We start from the raw sequence: 17,963 nt of genomic DNA, 5'->3' as shown, positions 1-17,963 counted from the left end.
GAGGGCGGAGGTTCCGCGGTCGGCGGCAGGAGCTGCCAGGCACCGCCGGGACGCCCGCCCCCCCCGGCGCCGGGGTACCCAGCCGCCCCGGCCGCCTCGGGGGCCGCGCACCGCCCAACCTCAAGCGCAGGGCAGGCATCGCCCTCTCCCTGCTCAGCCCCCCGGCCCGCCTTCCAGCCGAGCCAATGGCAGCGACGGGATTGGCGCCCCGCCTCGGCCCCAGGGCCAACGGGAGCTGGGAGGGAGGCGGGGCGTCGTCGTCTATAGGCCGAGGTGGGGGCGGTGGTGAAGGTGACGGGGGGCGGCCGGCGGGAGCATGGCGGCCGTGGCGATGCTGTGCTGGCGGCGCCCGGCCGCGGAGCTGCTGCGGGTGAGACGGGCGGCGCGCCGGGCGGGCCCCAGCCCTTCCCCTCTCCCTCCCTCGGCAGCCCCGGCCCCGCCGCCGGGCCCGGAAGGACTTGGCCAAGGTCACACCCGCGTCTGCGGCGGGGAAGGCTGCCCCCCTCCCCTCCCCCCTGCGGCGCTGCGCGGCGGGAGGCAGGCCCCGGCCCGGCAAGGAGCTGAGGGGAGGGAGCGGGTCCTCGGCCGGGGGGAGCGGGGGCCTGCGAGGCCGGCCGGGCCGCTCCGGAGCCGCCTGGCCGGTGAAGGGCGGCTGCCCGGCCCCGGCGGCCGGGTGGCGGGTACCGCGCTAAGCCCGGCGGGACCTTTAGCCGCGATCCTGAGAGCGGCTTTTTCCACTGCCTCATCACCGCCTGTCAGCGCTGGGGGTGCAGCGGGCTGGCCAGGGCCCTCCCTCGCCGCCTCTTCAGCTCGTTCCCTCGTAACTCGTTGCCCTACAGAGTCCCTATATCCATCTGTTACCCGCTTCAGCCATAAGGATGCATAGCAGCCGTCAAAGGCTTTCTCTAGCCAGGGCCAGGAAAGGAATCAGGTAGGCAAATGTACTGCCGTGGTGTGCATAAGGTAGGTTCGTCAGAAAGACAGTCGGGAGGTGAGATACTAAGCGCTCCTGCCCAAAAAGCCTCTGTGCAGGGTTGCATTGAGGCACTGCTGACTTTATTGGTAGGGGGTGTCTGGAGTGCCGGGGATCCCGTTACTGGTACAGAGAGCTGTATAGGAAGAAAAGGGTAGGTAAAACATCTGCATGGCACTGGATTGCATCCGAATTGCGTATGCAAAGCTGAAGGTTGTGTTTTACCAGCTGTAGAAGTGTTTTGTTTTGTTTTTTAAAAAGTCTGTAACTGATGCAGCATGAACACTACTAGTAGATGCCATTTACGCTTAGAAGACTGTTGTCTGGTTTGTCCAGTTTACTACGCTTCAGGTGTTGTCCAGCAAGGGCATGTTACTTTGCTGGGGTTTTTTTTTGACACTAACCCTTGAAAGCCCTGTTATTAAAGCCCTGCAGGGACATAATTCATTTCTAGGGAGAAGTTTAATTTAAACTTTCTGCTGGCTATTACAGCCTGAGCTGGAAAAAAAACAACAAAAGAACTAATTGAAAAACAGTAGGAAAAAAATCTGTCTTTTGTTACTTGAAGGTTATCAAATGAAGAGAGAAAGAGACTAAATTTTCATATTGTAGACACAATACCAGAAGGTATTCTTTGATTTATAAAATTGATAGTGGTTTTGTGGTGTCCTTAAGTGGTTATTTTTATTTTGTATTTATTTAGCTGTAATTCAGTAATGATCAGAAGTTTCTAGTGTGCTGAAACGTTGTCTAAGGAAATGGCTAAGAAAGTGGCTTAAACCACTAATGGAAATATAATTCTCTTAATACGTGAAATGATACCTGCAGATGTATTTCTGTATCTTTATGCTGCTTGATTAGATGAAGCTAGTAGCTGGTGATTTAGCCTGCTCAGGTGATACTTTTTTCTTTTTCCTTGGTTTTGTTTTATTGTCATGTTTTGTCGTAGCATTCTGAATTCATTACCCTCATTTTTTGTGAAATGCCAATGAAATGAAGTTGTAGATGCAAACTGCCACTTTTTTTTTTTTTTTAAAGTTAATGATAGGACTGAATGAACTGAAGTCCAGAGAAGCAGAGAGAGGGACTAGTAAACTTTTTCAAGATAGCACCACTCACTCCCTGGTTTAGACATATATGTGTACATAACAGACTCAGCCAAAATGAATTGTTTCTTGTTTTTAAAGGAGTATCTGTTTATTTTTCAGAAAATATTTTATCACGAGTATTATGGTGAGACTGTGTACTGGTCTACACTTTTTTTAAAAGACATGTTATGATTTTTAATTTAATATTTTTTCCAGTGTTTCTTAGATACTATTTTTAAATACTGACTTCTATGAAAATGGTACATTACTGAAACATCATGGTATTGGCTTTCTTATTTTCAGGCTTTGAAGTATACAGGCCGTGGCTATGCATCACAGCGTACTTTAAATGTAAGTATAAAGCACTATCTGACTGCAATAAATGACTGTTTTAAATTTGTTTCTTAATCACTGAAGTTTTTAAAAAGTTATCACAAAAAAATCTGCATTGAATACAATGTGACTTGTGCTAGTCACACTTTACCGCAAAATCTGGAATAAAAGTCAGATTTTCTTTCTTATTTTGGTTTGCTAATTGCTAGGTAGTGTGGGACAAAATAGGTTAGAAGTGTGTCAGATAACTTAAGCTTAATGCAACTATCTACCTGTTATTGGAAAATACAGCTGATGCTAACTTATCCCTTTGAGGTTATTTGTATGTTATCCTGCAACTTGCTGTTACAACATAAAGGTTGAGGACAAGTATGTTACTATCACTGAAGTCAATCATGATGAAGAAGGGGTTACAGAAACAGACCTTCTTAGTTTTAAACAAGTACAATTTGCCTTTTTTGTTGTTTGTTTAATTTCTTGTGTCTAACTTCCACTGAAACCAGCACAGTTGGAGGTATTCATGGCTGCTTCTCAGTAGCTGCCCAGGGCAGCTAGAGGTCTGAAATCTGCATTTTTTTGATGCCAGGTCCTCATGCTACTCTCACAGGGTTAGCAGGTAGACACGTTCATGTAGCACTAAAGCTAAGAGGCAAAATAAGAGTAAATCTGTTTTGAGGGGCTACTAGGTATAAAGCTGAATGTCATACCGTGTCTTAAACTACTGCTTACGCATTATGCTGGGACCTGGGCCTCTGAATGTCTCCAAGGATGGAGACTCCACAACCTCTCTGGGCAATCTGTTCCAGTGTTAGGTCACCCTCACTGCAAAAAACTGTTTCCTGATGTTCAGAGGGAACCTCCTGTGTGTCAGTTTGTGCTCATTGTCTCTGGTCCTGTCATTGGGCACCACTGGAAAGAGCCTGGCTCCATCCTCTTTGCACCCTCCCTTCAGGTGTTAATATAGATGGATGAGGTGTCCCTGAGCCTTCTCTTCTCCAGGCTGAACAGTCCCAGCTCTGTCAGCCTTTTCTTGTATGTCAGATGCTCTAGTCCCTTAATCGTCTTTGTGGCTCTTCATTGGACTCTCTCCAGTATGTCCATGTCTCTCTTGTACTGAGGAGCCCAGCACCAGACACAGCACTCCAGGTGTGGCCTCACCAGTGCTGAGTAGAGTGGAAGGGTTGCCTCTCTTGACCAGCTGGCAATGCTTTGCCTAATGCAGCCCAGGATACCGTTAGCCTTCTTTGCTGCAAGGGCTCATTGCTGGCTCATGTTCAACCTAGTGTCCACCAGGACCCCCAGGTTCCTTTCTTCCAAGCTGCTTCCCAGCTGGGTGGCCACCAGCATGTACTGGTGCCTGGGGTTGTTCCTCCCCATGTGCAGGACTTTGCACTGCTCCTTGATGAACTTCATGAGGTTCCTGTCAGCCCATTTCTCCAGCCTGTTGAGGTCCCTCTGGATGGCAGTACGACCCTCTGGTGTATCAGCCACTCCTCTCAGGTTTGCATCATCAGCAAACCTGCAGAGGGTACACTCTGCCCCATCATCCAGATCATTAATGAAGATGTTAAACTGGACTGGACCCAGTATTGACCCCTGGGGAACACTGCCAATTACTGGTCTCCAACCAGACTTCTTGCCACTGATTACCACCTCCTGTTCCTGGCTGTTCAGCCAGTTTTCAATCCACCTGACTGTCTGCTTATCCATCCCACACTTCATTAGCTTCTGTATGAGGTTCCTATGGGAGACAGTGTTGAAAGCCTTACTGTAGTCTAGGCAGACAATGTCCACTGCTCTCTCCTCATCTACCAAACCAGTCATTTCACTGTAGAAAGTTATCGGGTTGTTTGAGCGTGATTTCCCCTTGGTGAATCCATGCTGATGACTCCCAATGATTTTCTTGCTGTTCATGTTCCTGGAAACAGTTTCCAGGATTAGTTGTTTAATCACCTTCCTAGGGGTCGAGGTGAGGCTGACTGGCTTGTAGTTCCCTGGGTCCTCCTTCTTGCCCTTCTTGAAGATAGGAGTGATGCTTGCTTTTCTCCAGTCCTTGGGCACCTCTCGCAACTGTTGTGACCATTCCAAGATTGTTGAGCGTGACCTTACAAAGTCATCAGACAGCTCCCTCAGCACTTGTGGGTGCATCTGAGCGGGGCCCATGGATTTATGTATGTCCAGTTTGCTTAAGTATTCCCTGACCTGATCCTTTTCCATGAAGGGTACATCTTCCTTGCTTCAACCTTCCACCTGGTCTCTGGGGCCTGGGATTCCTGAAGGCTGGTTTTACTAGTGAAGACTGAGGTGAAGGTGACATTCAGTACCTCAGCCTTTTCTATGTCCTGTGTCACCAGGTCCCCTGCCCCATTCAGCAGCAGGCCCATGTCTTCCCTAGACTTCCTTTTGCTTCCTAGGTGCTTACGGAAGCCCTTCTCGTTGCCTTTGACATCCCTTGTCAGATTCAATTGTAGCTGGGTTTGGCTTTCGTAACCTCATCCCTGCGTGCTCGGACAGTGTCTGCCAGGTTCCCTGTCTCTGCTTCCACCTTCGGTATACTTTCTTTTTGTGTATGAGTTTTGGTCATCCATGCAGACCTCCTGGCATTTTTACCTGACTTACTGCTTGTTGGAATGGGCTGCGTTTGAGCTTTAAGGGAGTAATCCTTGAACGTTAACCACCTTGCTTTGACACACCTTCGCTCCAGGACCTTTGAGACTCTCACAAGCATCATCTATCTCAAGGCTGAGCTCAGTGCATTCCAGCTGTTCTCTGACATAAAGGGCAGCCCTCCCCCTTGTCTTCTTGGCCTGTCCTTCCTAAAGAGCCCGTATCTCTGCATGGCAGCACTCCAGCCACGGGAGTCACCCCACCATAGCTCCATGATCCTAAGATTGTAGTCCTGCAGCTGTACACCAATCTCCAGATGTTTATTCCCTATGCTGCATGCATTAATAAAGATTATTTTAGTGCTCTGAAACTTTTGCAGGATAAAAGGGAAGCTGCAACATCAATGAAAGAGTAAAAGTGGATAAATTTAAAAAATACTGGCATATGTGTGCATACGTGGGAGAGACTGTGACTTTTACTCCATGCTTCTCCTCTTAGGAGGTGGTGATAGCAAGTGCTGTAAGGACACCGATTGGATCTTTCCAAGGATCTCTTTCATCATTGCCAGCCACTAAACTTGGTTCCATTGCAATTAAGGGAGCAATTGACAGAGCAGGTATATGTAAATATTTTTTCTGTGACAAAGAAAACCTCAAGTGGCTCAGAACAGTATCAGTCTGTGTCTTTTAAATTGCTCGGTAAACACGGTTTTTGTGGCACTCTTAAGTCTTTATCCACAAATGGTATTTAAGTAAAGTTGACTGTTGGGCTTTGTTTCAATCTGAATGAAGTCCTGCTTCTAGGAGCAGAATATTACTTAAGGATATCTGTGCTAATCCGTATCTGATTGAACATGCTAATTGTTTTGCTGTGGTGGGGTTTTATGACACACCTAAGCTGATGCAAAAGCTACTTGGTGAAACCAGTGGCCGTTCCTTTCCTTGTCCAGTTTTCACATGGGTACTTATGCTTGTAGGACACCCTTGTGAGTATATTGATGGATTCAAATTAGCAAAAAAAGTCTTCTGGGGGGAGGGGTGGGTTAATTTTCTACAGATTTGGCTTCTTGAAACAGCATATTACAAGAAAACCAGGGCTGTTGCAAGAGATGCAGCAGGAGAGCAGGCCTCTTCTGTCTGGTGGCAGCTAGCTGTGGCCTTGGCTCACCCCTGTTAAACAAACAAACAAACAAAACTGTTTCTTTAGACATAATTGTGGCAGGTAGAAAGTTTTGTGCTTTTAACCATCCATGGAAATTGAGCTTCTCAGGTGACTAGTGAGACTTGGAAATGTTTACTTTAGTTAGCTAACTGTAGCTTGTTCTGCAGGTTAGCAAGGGAATTCTGAATTCTGCTCTGTGGTGGTCACCAGTTCACCATGTTCCATGAATATGAGGGTAGACATCTGGAATGCCCCCAACAGCGGCCTGTGTGCTACGAGCACACAGGTTGGACATGGCACATTTCATTAGTCTTTGACAGAAAACTTCAAAGGGAAGGTTGGTAAAAGGGAGTTGCATCTTCCCTGCAAAGAACCCTGAATTGAAACAATGTTGTTTTATAGGCATCCCTGCAGAAGAAGTGAAAGAAGCATATATGGGTAATGTCTTGCAGGCTGGACAAGGACAAGCTCCAGCAAGACAAGCAGTCTTGGGTGCAGGTATTCATTCTTTTGATACCGGGGTTAAAGATTTTTTTTGTCTTTATATAGACAGTGTAGATGATTGAGCTATGAGTTAAAAGAGAGTGGTCCCCAGCCTTTTGTCAAGGCAGTCTGTGTATGCTTTTTTTCTCCGTGGTGGGTGAAGGGTGTATGTTGTACTCACGTAAGCAGGCCTAATTGTGCATCCTCAGGAATCAATTTTCATATGCACAATGGATGTTACTGCCTATGGTGTTTGCAGAACCTGGAGAAGACGATACTGGAGACTGGGCCTCTACTTCCAGAGCACTTTACACTAATGATGGATGCTGCTCTTTGAATCTTTCATGAAACAGACTTTTTTTCTTCAGTGTATCATTACTCTTAAGCCTTACTGGGTAAGGGGTTAGTGAGTTTCCTTGAACTGCAGATAAGAGTATGTCATTACACTCATCTTCCCATGGAGTCTGGAGCTGTCACTGGGAGGATTCACACTATAATGTTAACTGCAGCACAAATGTTATTGGGGTGCAGGAATTATTTTCTTCTCCCTTTTGCTATGGGGATGGGATTCCATACCTTAGTGTGACTCTAGGAAAGTCTGTGGGTCAGGGAAGAACTGGATACTTTCTTGGCTCTGTCCCTGTACTTTTTTGAAAGAGAAGCAAGTGCTTACATGTGAGGCAAACGGATGAATACAGCTCTTTTCTTTCCCCTGGCTAGTTTCCCCATCTCACTGCGGTATGGAGGTGATGTGCTGATAGCAGAGCCATAATACTGGAGAGCAAGCCTAGGGTGGAGGCAGTGATGCAATGGTCTTGAGCCAAGCTGCACACAGCAGAGCTCAAAGCTATTGTAACGAACACTCAATAATAACTCAATAATGACCATGTGAATGACACTGACACCTAGCACTTTTGGTCTTGTTCAGTATTGCGTGTTTTTAGAGTCCCTGTACTTCTAGGGTCTGTCTTGTTGCCACTTGCTAAATTCTATAGCTTGTTTATGCCTTTTCAGTCTTGAATGCTTCTTAGAGGCAGGTATCCGGGTGTCAGGAGGAGGAATAGCTCTGGAGCTGCTTCCCTGATCTTCTGTCTTTCTGATTCTTCACTTGTTTGCTCCCTTACCACAAGTCTGTTGTTGGAAGGGGAGAAACAACAAGAGTCTCCAAGAAGGATAGTAACTAGGGGTGAGGGTGGATAAATTGCCCTGGCAGGCTAAATAGTGCAAGCTGGACACCCTGGGCTTAGATAAAAATTGGTCCCATATGCAATATTGCTGAGACACCAATAAAGTATTAGTCTACCCTTTAAATAATAGTTGTTTGTACAATTTCCTTGACTCAGGTCTACCAATATGTACTCCTACGACAACTGTCAATAAAGTCTGTGCTTCAGGAATGAAATCAATCATGATGGCAGCCCAAAGCCTGATGTGTGGGAGTCAGGTATGTGAATTTTAGTGCTGTTTTATGGAAAAAACACACTACTAATGTTGTAGATCCTGTCCTACTAATGACTGTGCACTTTGCTTTGGGACTGTGTTTTGCCTTGGGATAATAAAGCTAATTAGCAAGGGTTTGTTTTGCTTATGCAACCTTAATCCTTAATTTTGTAGTCACTTAAGTGTGTTTTGGTTTAAAACAGAAAAAATTTGTAAGTATTATAGTTAGGAAATTGTCAGATGTATTTTTAGAGCTGAGCAAATAAGCTGGGTTATTTTTTTTTGCAATTTACATCCTCTTCCTTCTGCTCTTCCCCCACCCCACCTCCTGCCCCACCCCAAAAAAATAATTAAGGGAATTTTCAACCTTTCTGGTTTGAAAAAATGAAGAAATTTTTATAGACTTAGTTTTTGATGAAACACATTTAATCTTGACTTTCAGACACTCTCAAGACTTCAATGAATTAAATATACATATTAAAGCAATGTTGTTTCCAAGTACATTAAAGATGTTTCAGGCTTTTTGTATTGTTTTAGAAGAAGAGGAATCTATTGTTGCTGAATAAGCATTTTCATTGAAGAGAGCCTGATGGAGGGGAATTGCTCATCTCTGCCAACTGTGTTCTAAGATTCTCTATACAATGGGGAAAAATGGTATCACTTAATGGGAGGATGGCAGAATACACCATCTTCAGCAAGCTGCTAAATGCTATGCAGCAAAGAATATGGGAGAAGTGTGAATGTGAAGAAAGACATTTGAATTTTGTTTTTAATTCCATATTCAAAAGCGTTTTGGCAACTTTTTCCCTTCTCTGAAGTGAAAATATTGTCAGTTCAATACATATTTCTGGTTTACAAAGTAAGCAGCTCATAAGTGAGAAATGTACTTACTATTCTTTTTGTTTGTTTGTTTAGAACAAAAGTAAAATATTTAAGTTTCGTTGCCCCTTCTGTGAAAATAACAGTATAGCTGAGTTAAGCAACTACTTATTGCTTTGGCCTTGCTCTGCAGGGAATGGCACTTTGTCCAGTGCCTACTGAAGTCGGTGGAAGTCTTGTCACTGGACTTTGAACCAGGCCCAGCATGTCTGTGTAAAGAGCTACATTTGGATTTAGTAATTTACGTCCAATTACTTTGTGAGAATGGTTGTGCATTTTCTTGGTTTGACAGATGCAGGCCATGAGCTCTGAATATACTTGGAGTTTTCAGCTGAGCTAATCATACATGCTGTGCTGCCAGGCTCAGCAAAAGCAGAGACTTGGCCAGTTATTAGTCTCTTAGAGCTATAAATTACAGGAGGTTTTGGTATTTGTTTGTTTTTCCTGGTTACAGACTGTGAGGTATCTGTGGTGTGAAAGTCAGCGATGGTTACCAGTGGCTTGAGTCAGCATACATCATCGTATAAACAATTATATTAACTCTGTCTCCAAGTCTTCCACTTTACACAATTGAAATGCCAGGGACTCTTGTTCGTCTGATCTATTGCTGCTTCCATATCTCAACTGCCTTTCTGATTTATCTGCCTTTCCAGTTTTTCTCCCACCTTTCTTTTCTTTATTACTTCATGTCACTGTTCCTGGATCTAGTTTATGATCTGTTCTGAACCAAACCATTATTTCTCAGAGTCTTAAATTAAAGAAACCAAAAAAGCTTTCATATTTTCTTATTGCTGTTTTGATGTAAAATATTTTTGAATTTATATTAACAGCACAATTGAAATCTCAAAGATTCACACTGCTGTGTGTGTCTTTTTCCTACAGTAATCCATATTTCAAATATGCCATGTATTAACCCAACTGTGTGTATTCTTCACATGCTGAGATCCTAGGGATTTTGGGGGTATAGCCTGACGAACAGTAGGTGTACTTACGGTCCTTATAGCTTTATTGTTTGTATGTTTTCTGTTTGTTTGCTTTGTCTCAGCTTGAAAAGTATACTAATTTATAAATGCCCATAATGATTCAGCTTAATTCAAGTTCAGTAATCACTAATTAATAACATCTCTTTTTTTTGCTGGCCTTTTCAGATGATAAAACCATATTATAAGTCATCTCTCTTTACACAGTAAGATGAAACAATATTATGTAAAACTGCAGGTACTTGTAAATCTCTGTTTTATCAGTCTCTTAAATTCTGACTGTTGCTTGTTCTATAGGGATATGGAGCTGTGAATGAAGAACAAAAGTGAGAAATTTACAGAAAAAGAAACTGTTTAAAGCAAAACTTATAATTTGATCTTGGAAGCTTTTGAAGTAGAAGTGCAAGAGTCTGATGTGGCTTTTGCAGCTTTCTAAAACTGCATACATAACAAAAGTCATTTTTCTGTCAGGGTGGATTAACTGTCTTCAGCTGTTGTTCCTGCTGTTTGCTTTTTAAATGCATAAAGATTTTATTTTTTTCTTCTTTATCTAAGACTCCTCAGAAATACAGTGTCCGTGCTTAAGCTTTTGCTAATATTTGTTCCTATAAGAAGTCATAGAGAACACGCTGCGTTATTAGTAATTTTAACTCATTTCCTTTGAGCAGGATGTAATGGTTGCTGGTGGAATGGAGAGCATGTCTAATGTTCCCTATACAATGAGCAGAGGATCAACACCTTACGGAGGAGTAAAGCTGGAAGACCTGATAGTAAAAGATGGGCTGACAGATGCTTATAACCATATCCATATGGTAAATATTCCTGCACAGTACTAAAGTATCAGCCATAGACCTGATGCAGCTTTGAAGAGCTTGCATGTAATTATTATGAAACTGCTTCATCTAGCAAACCTAGAAATAAGGAGTAACACTAATGGAGGAGGGAAAAGTCTTCTGTTTCCAGGCTTCCTGTAGAAACTGTAATGGAGGGGCTAGACAGAAGACCAAAACAGAATAGCAAACTGTGTTAATATTTATCTGTCTCTGAAGTCTGAACAGCCTAGAGCAGGAATTTTGAAAAAAAAAAAAAAATTGCTACTGATAGATTGCTGTTGCTCTGTCTGTGGGAGAGAGCAATCAAGTTACTTGGCATCTTTGAGCGTACCTACTCTGTACAGTTCAGCAGGCTCTTAACGTTTATTTTCCCTCCCTCAATGTACGTATCTCATATCTTCCATTGGAAGGTTTGAGTTGGCTGATACACTTACTCATCAGCATGGTAACTTAAATTGGACAAACAACTGCAAACTTAGGATGGGTTTCAAAATCAACTGATATGAAGATAGCGAAGAACAAGCATCAGGGAAGAACAATTTGAAAAGAGAATGACTACTTTCAGTTTACAAATATTTCTGACCTTTGCCTGTGGTCGGTCATTCACAACTGTCGGGTATTACTGATTGATCAGTTAGTGTTCTTGCTGGTGTACAGGAAAACATGTAATGTAGAACATTCTACTGTGATCCATATATTTGATACGGACCTCACTGCTTCTGTGTGTGTTTATTCTTTTTGCAGTATGGTGCACTCTGCTTAGGCTGTTGGTTGAAATCCACTCCCATATTTCAGCTAAAACGGAGTTTGATTGTGAGGATTTTTATGGGAATGTAAATAGTGGCTTTGCTAGTGTCTGTATATGGGGGGAAAAACTCTAGGAGTTGGTTGTAATGCAGAAAGTTTTAATAGATTGGGACAATATTTCAGAACCTTTTGTCTTCATTATAGCAGCTGTAGGTTGCTTGGAAAACCTTAACAGTGAGAACACACAGGAAGGCTTTAGGAACTTTTGTCCGTGTTTTGGCAATAGACTAAGTTGCTTGTGCTATGAAGACTTTAAATTCTTTAACTGCATAGAAGTGAACTTGCTTGTGTGAAGAACTGGAGGAACATGGTACTAAAGGGGTTTGTGTTGATTCACTGAGTTTTCTACAGAAAAGAGAAGTGAAACAAAACCTGTTCAAGAACAAATCTTTCAGGCTGACTATATGAGGGGGTTTTTTTGGTGTTTTTTTTTGTCGTCACAGGTATTTAGACAGTGTTGGTAATGAATTATGATTGTATAATTATGATTGACCTATATATAAAATTGATTGTTTCATTCTACTTACTTCATTCCAGTTATTAGACAAAAGGTATACATACTCCTATTTGTGTAGTTTTTAGAGTATCGGATCCTGAAGGCTAAGTAAGCCCTGTGTGTTGACCTGTTCCTGTAACCTTTGGACTAGGCAAGCTAATAATGGAATGAAAACACTAGTAAGATGATGTGAACATACTGTTCTGTGGTTGAATAATGATCTTTAGTCTCTGACAACATCAGCCCTAAGCACTTTAAAACTTACCTTTGCATGCAGTTTTTTTAATGTAAAAAAAAGCCTTGTAAGGAAAGTTCCTTTGTGCCTTTAATAATCTGGATCCAGAAAACGTTCACTAAATCTGAAGATCATATTCCAATCCCAGAAGTTACTGTTTAATCATGACTGTGTAAATTAGAAATGGACAAAAAATATTATTCACATTCAATTCTGGAAATCTGCTGGTCGAGGTTTTTCAGTTACATTTCTATTTCGTATCTCCAGAAATACCAAACCTAATGTGCCTGGTTTTCTCCAAGGGCAACTGTGCCGAGAATACTGCGAAGAAGTTTACTATTTCACGAGAGGAACAAGACACTTACGCCATAGGCTCTTACACTAAAAGCAAAACAGCCTGGGATTCAGGAATATTGAAAAATGAAATAGTTCCTGTCACTATTTCAAAAAAAGGTATTATGGAAAAGTGTGATAAAATGAATTGTGTTTCTCATTGAAAGCTGTAACATCATCTGTGTTCAGTGCAAATTGTGTTGTTTAAACATGCAGATCTCAGGAATGCTAATTTTAGATTAGCTAAGAATTTTCTGTTACGCAGACCTGGTGAATAGCAGTCAGTGACCTGTGATCTGGTTTTGTTTTTAAATTATTCTTTAATGTTACATACCATATCTTCTTCCTTTTTTATGTAAGTGGAAGACTAGCTATTCAATTTAGCTAGTATGGCTTGAGGACATCTGTGTTTTAATTTCCCTGTTAATTACCTTACAGATATGTTCTTTCTCCCTTTCCTTCAGCCACCAGGAAGTATAAATGGATTTGCTGTGAATAAATTGGATTAAGGAACAATTTTTTTTCAGTTTTCGTAAGCACATTTCTTGACATGCATTTTACATGTGTTTACATTTTTTTTTACTGAAATAAGTTGTCTAAATAAGGCAGCTTTTAATCAAAGTACTGTGTTAGAATGTCTTAAGGTTGGACTGTTCTTTAAAATACTAAACCAAATCTGAATTTCAGGGAAGCCAGATACAGAAGTGAAAGAAGATGAAGAATACAAACGTGTTGATTTTAGTAAAGTTCCAACGCTGAAAGCTGTTTTCCAAAAAGAAAATGGTAAATATTGTTAAACCAACTGCTTAACTTTCTACCAAGTGCAAGGATACTTTGTTATAGTGAAGAGTACTGTTCACAAGAGCTTGAATGCCCAACAGTAGTCCATTAACTTTTAAATGTCTGCTAAGATAAAGAAACATGCTTCAGAACAGCATGAACTGGCTTGGATTAAAAGATGGTCCAAGAACTTTAAATCATTGAAAACCTCTGTTTTGGACATGTATTTTAAAAAGACTGAAATAGATTGGTTTCAATTTAGCTATTGCTTTGGTCTCCACCAAGTACAAGCTTTTGTTTCAGTGGGAGCTGGAGTGCCTTTACATAGCTGTCTGTTACTTCCCTGACTCTGTAGTTGATAAATCTTTCTGGCTAAATCAAAGTTGCCACTCATTCACAACCCTTTCTGAGCTGGAATTCTGTGTTAATGCCAGCAATGCAGCTGACATGGAAGGCATGATCTAAACTGCCACTTGGATGAAGATATGAATACATGTGATTGTACTTGTTTAATCAAACTGATTTAAAAAACCGCAACTTATTTTTAGTTACCTCAGTGCAACAGATATCACTGTATTGTTGAGACCTTATGTTCAAGGGCCTAAGGTTAGGAAAAAAAAAAATCATTAACAGGAAGTAGGTGAGCTGTATCACACTTCCTCTCCGTATAAACAATGCTTTCCCTTTTCTAGGAACAGTTACAGCTGCTAATGCCAGTACTCTGAATGATGGAGCAGCTGCTTTGGTGCTGATGACTACAGAGGCAGCCAAAAGACTGAAAGTCAAACCATTGGCACGGATAGTAGGTAAGATTTTTCTTTTTTTATCTTTGAGTACAGTCCTGGAAAATACTCCCATAGTATGCACTCAGACTGGGAGTCCACTTATCTGACTGACATTCATGGGATAGAAAAGCTGAGCCCTTGGGCATTATGGCTGCACCTTCTCAATACAGTGCTTGAAATTTCAAGTGCTGTACCAGCAGGCTTTTGATCATAAACAGAATTTTCTATATGGAATAATATTAAAAATCTGAAAATGTGGCTCACTTAAGGCACTAAACTCTATATTTATCTATTTCATGGACCATTATATTCAGAATTTTTCCATCTTGGCTGGGTTTGCTGCTTGCACAAAGAAAAATCATGTGTGGTAAAAACAAAAGGTCTTTAAACAGCTTTTACAATTTTTACAGCTTTTGCAGATGCTGCTGTTGATCCTATTGACTTCCCAATTGCACCTGCACATGCTGTTCCCAAGGTAGGAATAAAACTGAGTGTTTTTTGAAAAACAACAAACTTCCTTAGCACTGATCATTGGTTCAACCCTCTGCAGATCTTCCTGTAATTAGGATCAAAATTATGATTACTTCATAAATATGAAGGAACACATGTTTTTCAGAGGATCAAGGCTAGAATGCAGTTTTTGGAGTAACAAATTTCTCACACCTATTTTGAAAGAGAATATTGTTTTATACTGCTTTGGGCTTGTTTACACTTTTGAAGCTTTGCAGCTAGTATGGCTAAAAGGGAAAATAAATATGGTTATACAAGTATAGACTAGTTCAAAAAGGAACTGAAGACAAGTATATGGCGTGAGGCAATACTGTATCCGTTTAAATGTACTTAGTGTAGCAGTGGTCTTAGTATAAGTGTGATGAAAATGTATTCTTGGCACAAGGTACTCTCCATTTTTTCTTTTGTGGAAACACAAGTTTGTGCTTCAGTACCTCAGTTTTGCTTTTTCCCACCTGACAAAGGGGTTCCAAAATGTGAAGTTGAATCAGACTATGGGCAGCCTGAGTCACCAACTTCAAAATAGACCTAATTATTTCTATAATTAGCTTCCTAATTTTTTCACAGTAGTAATTATTTTTATTTCCAGATTCTAAGTGCGACAGGCCTGAAGAAAGAAGATATTGCAATGTGGGAAATCAATGAAGCATTCAGTGTTGTGGTGCTGGCCAATATTAAAATGCTGGGTATTGATCCACAGAAAGTAAATATTAATGGAGGTGCTGTCTCTCTTGGACATCCAATAGGGTAAGTAAAGCGCTGATTTCTGTTCTGCACAGAGGCATTGTTTTCTAGACATACTGCTAACACATTTACCTTTATTCTCAAATTTAATGCAAGTAGGAAGGCTACTAGAAATTTGCTATCAAGTACATAGTGACTTAATTCAGGTGTTAAATTTCAGGGTACCTTGAAAAGAGCACGATCCCATTTTTTCTCTTCACAGTTAGTTATCACCTACTTTTATAAAGAGCTTGCTTGTTACCATAGCTATATGGATTTATGAAGTATTAAAACCAAATCACTATTAACATGACAGAATAAACAATAATAATTAATCAAGTAGCTAAGCTAATAAAATTTACAGGTAAACTTGGGAAAATAGTGAAGGATATGGTACAGGGACTTCTATGTTTCTTACATGAGCAAAGTGAAATTCCAGGTCTTGTCAAAGTATTTTTGGCAATGAATCCAAAAGTCTCCAAGCACCTAATGCAGCAGACAGGGATAGTCTGGGGGATGGTGGTGGGTCTGTTGTTTGAAGTTCTGTCATCTGGTTAGAGGAGTTAGGTCACCTGCTGTGTTTCCCAACAGCTGTAACTTACTCATGACTTCAGTATATCCCATTCATCTTCCCTAAGAGTGATCGTGCTGCATGGTGCTGCTCTATGAGGAAAAACCCATTCCAAAACCTCTGAGTAAATATAGATGTGAAGTAACCATGGTGTACATCAGGAACAAGTAGGAGTACTTCATGGTTCATAACAAGCTGTAATCAAGGCATAATCCTGCAAGACATGCTAACATTCTGAGGAGGGAATATTATTTTTTTTGTGTGTGTTAAAAGTTAATTTTGACAGTCTAATGACAGAATTTAAATGTCTGATTTTGCACATTAGGTGGATCAAAGTAGGATACTGCAGTATATCAGGTTGTAAGCAAATAAAAAACCTGTTGGAAAGTAATTGTTACCGTTGATTTGATTTTTGTGGTAGATTTGTTACCTTCTTTGAGAGGGCTTTGCTACATGTAGAGATCTTTGTAGTATACAGACTGACTTAGAGGCCACTTCCAGGGATAAGAATCTTTCTGTTTGTTAAGTACTGTAGCTAGAGAAGAATAACCTGTATTACATCTAAATGTAGATGAAAGGGTTTGTTTGGTCTTTTTGTTGGTGTTTTTTTCCCTCCAGTGAATCAGTACTATATTCTACCAACTGTCCAGTGTGGGTCAAATTAAGATTAATTTCCTTTAGACTAAGCTATATACATTTTTTTTCTTTTATTTAGAATGTCTGGAGCAAGAATTGTTGTTCACATGGCCCATGCATTGAAACAAGGACAATATGGTCTTGCAGGAATTTGCAATGGAGGAGGAGGTGCTTCTGCAATATTGATAGAGAAGTTGTAGGCCCAAATCATGTTGGGAACAAAGCCTTACACACTCTGATCAAAATGATGAGTGGTACCTGTTACATCTTATTTATCAGTAAGTGGATGAATTCCTTAACTGCTATTCTAAAATTTCTTAAAACATCATTATTGATACAGAAAACTGGGCTTTTATTACTTTTGACTCAGTGCAAGTTTTTGTACAGTACAAATAAAAAATGTCAAATTATGATAATGTCTTGAGACCTGACAATAAAGAATGTTTGTTAACTGTAGCTCCTCTGTCACTGATGTATGGTTTCTCAAATGCCACTGACAATAGATTCTCTTGGTAATTCACATAGCTTTGCTACTAGAGGCAGCTAGTTTCTTACAGTTTTGTTGCTTATTATTCCTAACTACTAAGTGATTTTCATTGGAAAAAATAACTTGACTCAGGTTGGTTTTCTACTGTTGTGTACCTTGAAGGCAGGTCACATGCACAGAAGGAGCCCTGCTGTAGCACTTGCTTACCCTGGCCTGGTGTGTAGTACCCAAGCAACCTAGAAGAGATAGTGGCGTAACTTAAACATGCAAGTACTAATATGGCCTCAAAAGCTACTGCTTTTCTGTTCATTTAAACCTCTGTGATGTACAGTTTTGTCAATATGCTTTGAAGTATAATTGTTGTTACTGCTTCTTCCCTAGGAGCTGCCCAGTTACCTGGCTGCGCTCTGGAATTCATAGTTAAGTCTTCAGGAGTAGAGGGTTAAGCATTCCCATTGCTCGTATGGGGAGCTAGAAAAATACTTTCCTGGGATAATCTTGTTCAAGACTTCAGTGACGCTTATGCAGTTTCTTTGGCAGGCTTTTTACTAGAGGGCAAAAAATGATATTTCACCAGTATAAAGCCTATTCCCACCTCACACTTTTCACAACGAATAAATGTCAAACACTTTTAAGTTTCTTAGCTGGGATTTAGGACAAGTGCTTTCTTATTTTGACACTGATTTCAGCAGGAAGTCATCTTCACCCACTGATTGTCCTTGCATTTTCCTCCATAAAGTAGGGGTAATAAATACTTTGACTGGGATGTAGTGGGATCTGTTCTGGGAATGAATGTACTAGTAGCAAATGAACAGTGGCGTTT

General features: G+C 41.1%; 1 protein-coding gene across 1 annotated transcript; it reads left to right on the top strand.

The window, feature by feature from the left end:
* Positions 1-261: 261 nt before the first annotated feature.
* Positions 262-17,109, top strand: ACAT1 (acetyl-CoA acetyltransferase 1). Its single transcript, XM_075049991.1, has 12 exons — positions 262-370; positions 2,365-2,412; positions 5,500-5,617; positions 6,565-6,660; positions 7,989-8,089; positions 10,613-10,756; positions 12,618-12,768; positions 13,336-13,431; positions 14,121-14,234; positions 14,624-14,688; positions 15,313-15,470; positions 16,733-17,109. The coding sequence occupies exons 1-12, from the start codon at positions 317-319 to the stop codon at positions 16,851-16,853; spliced, it is 1,266 nt and encodes a 421-aa protein (XP_074906092.1). The 5' UTR covers positions 262-316; the 3' UTR covers positions 16,854-17,109.
* The last annotated feature ends 854 nt before the right edge of the window (positions 17,110-17,963 follow it).

This window comes from Buteo buteo, chromosome 18, assembly GCF_964188355.1.
Source record: "Buteo buteo chromosome 18, bButBut1.hap1.1, whole genome shotgun sequence".
In the NCBI taxonomy this organism is placed as follows: domain Eukaryota; kingdom Metazoa; phylum Chordata; class Aves; order Accipitriformes; family Accipitridae; genus Buteo; species Buteo buteo.
Note: the sequence above shows the minus strand (reverse complement) of the source record. Positions and strands in the feature narration are given on the sequence as shown.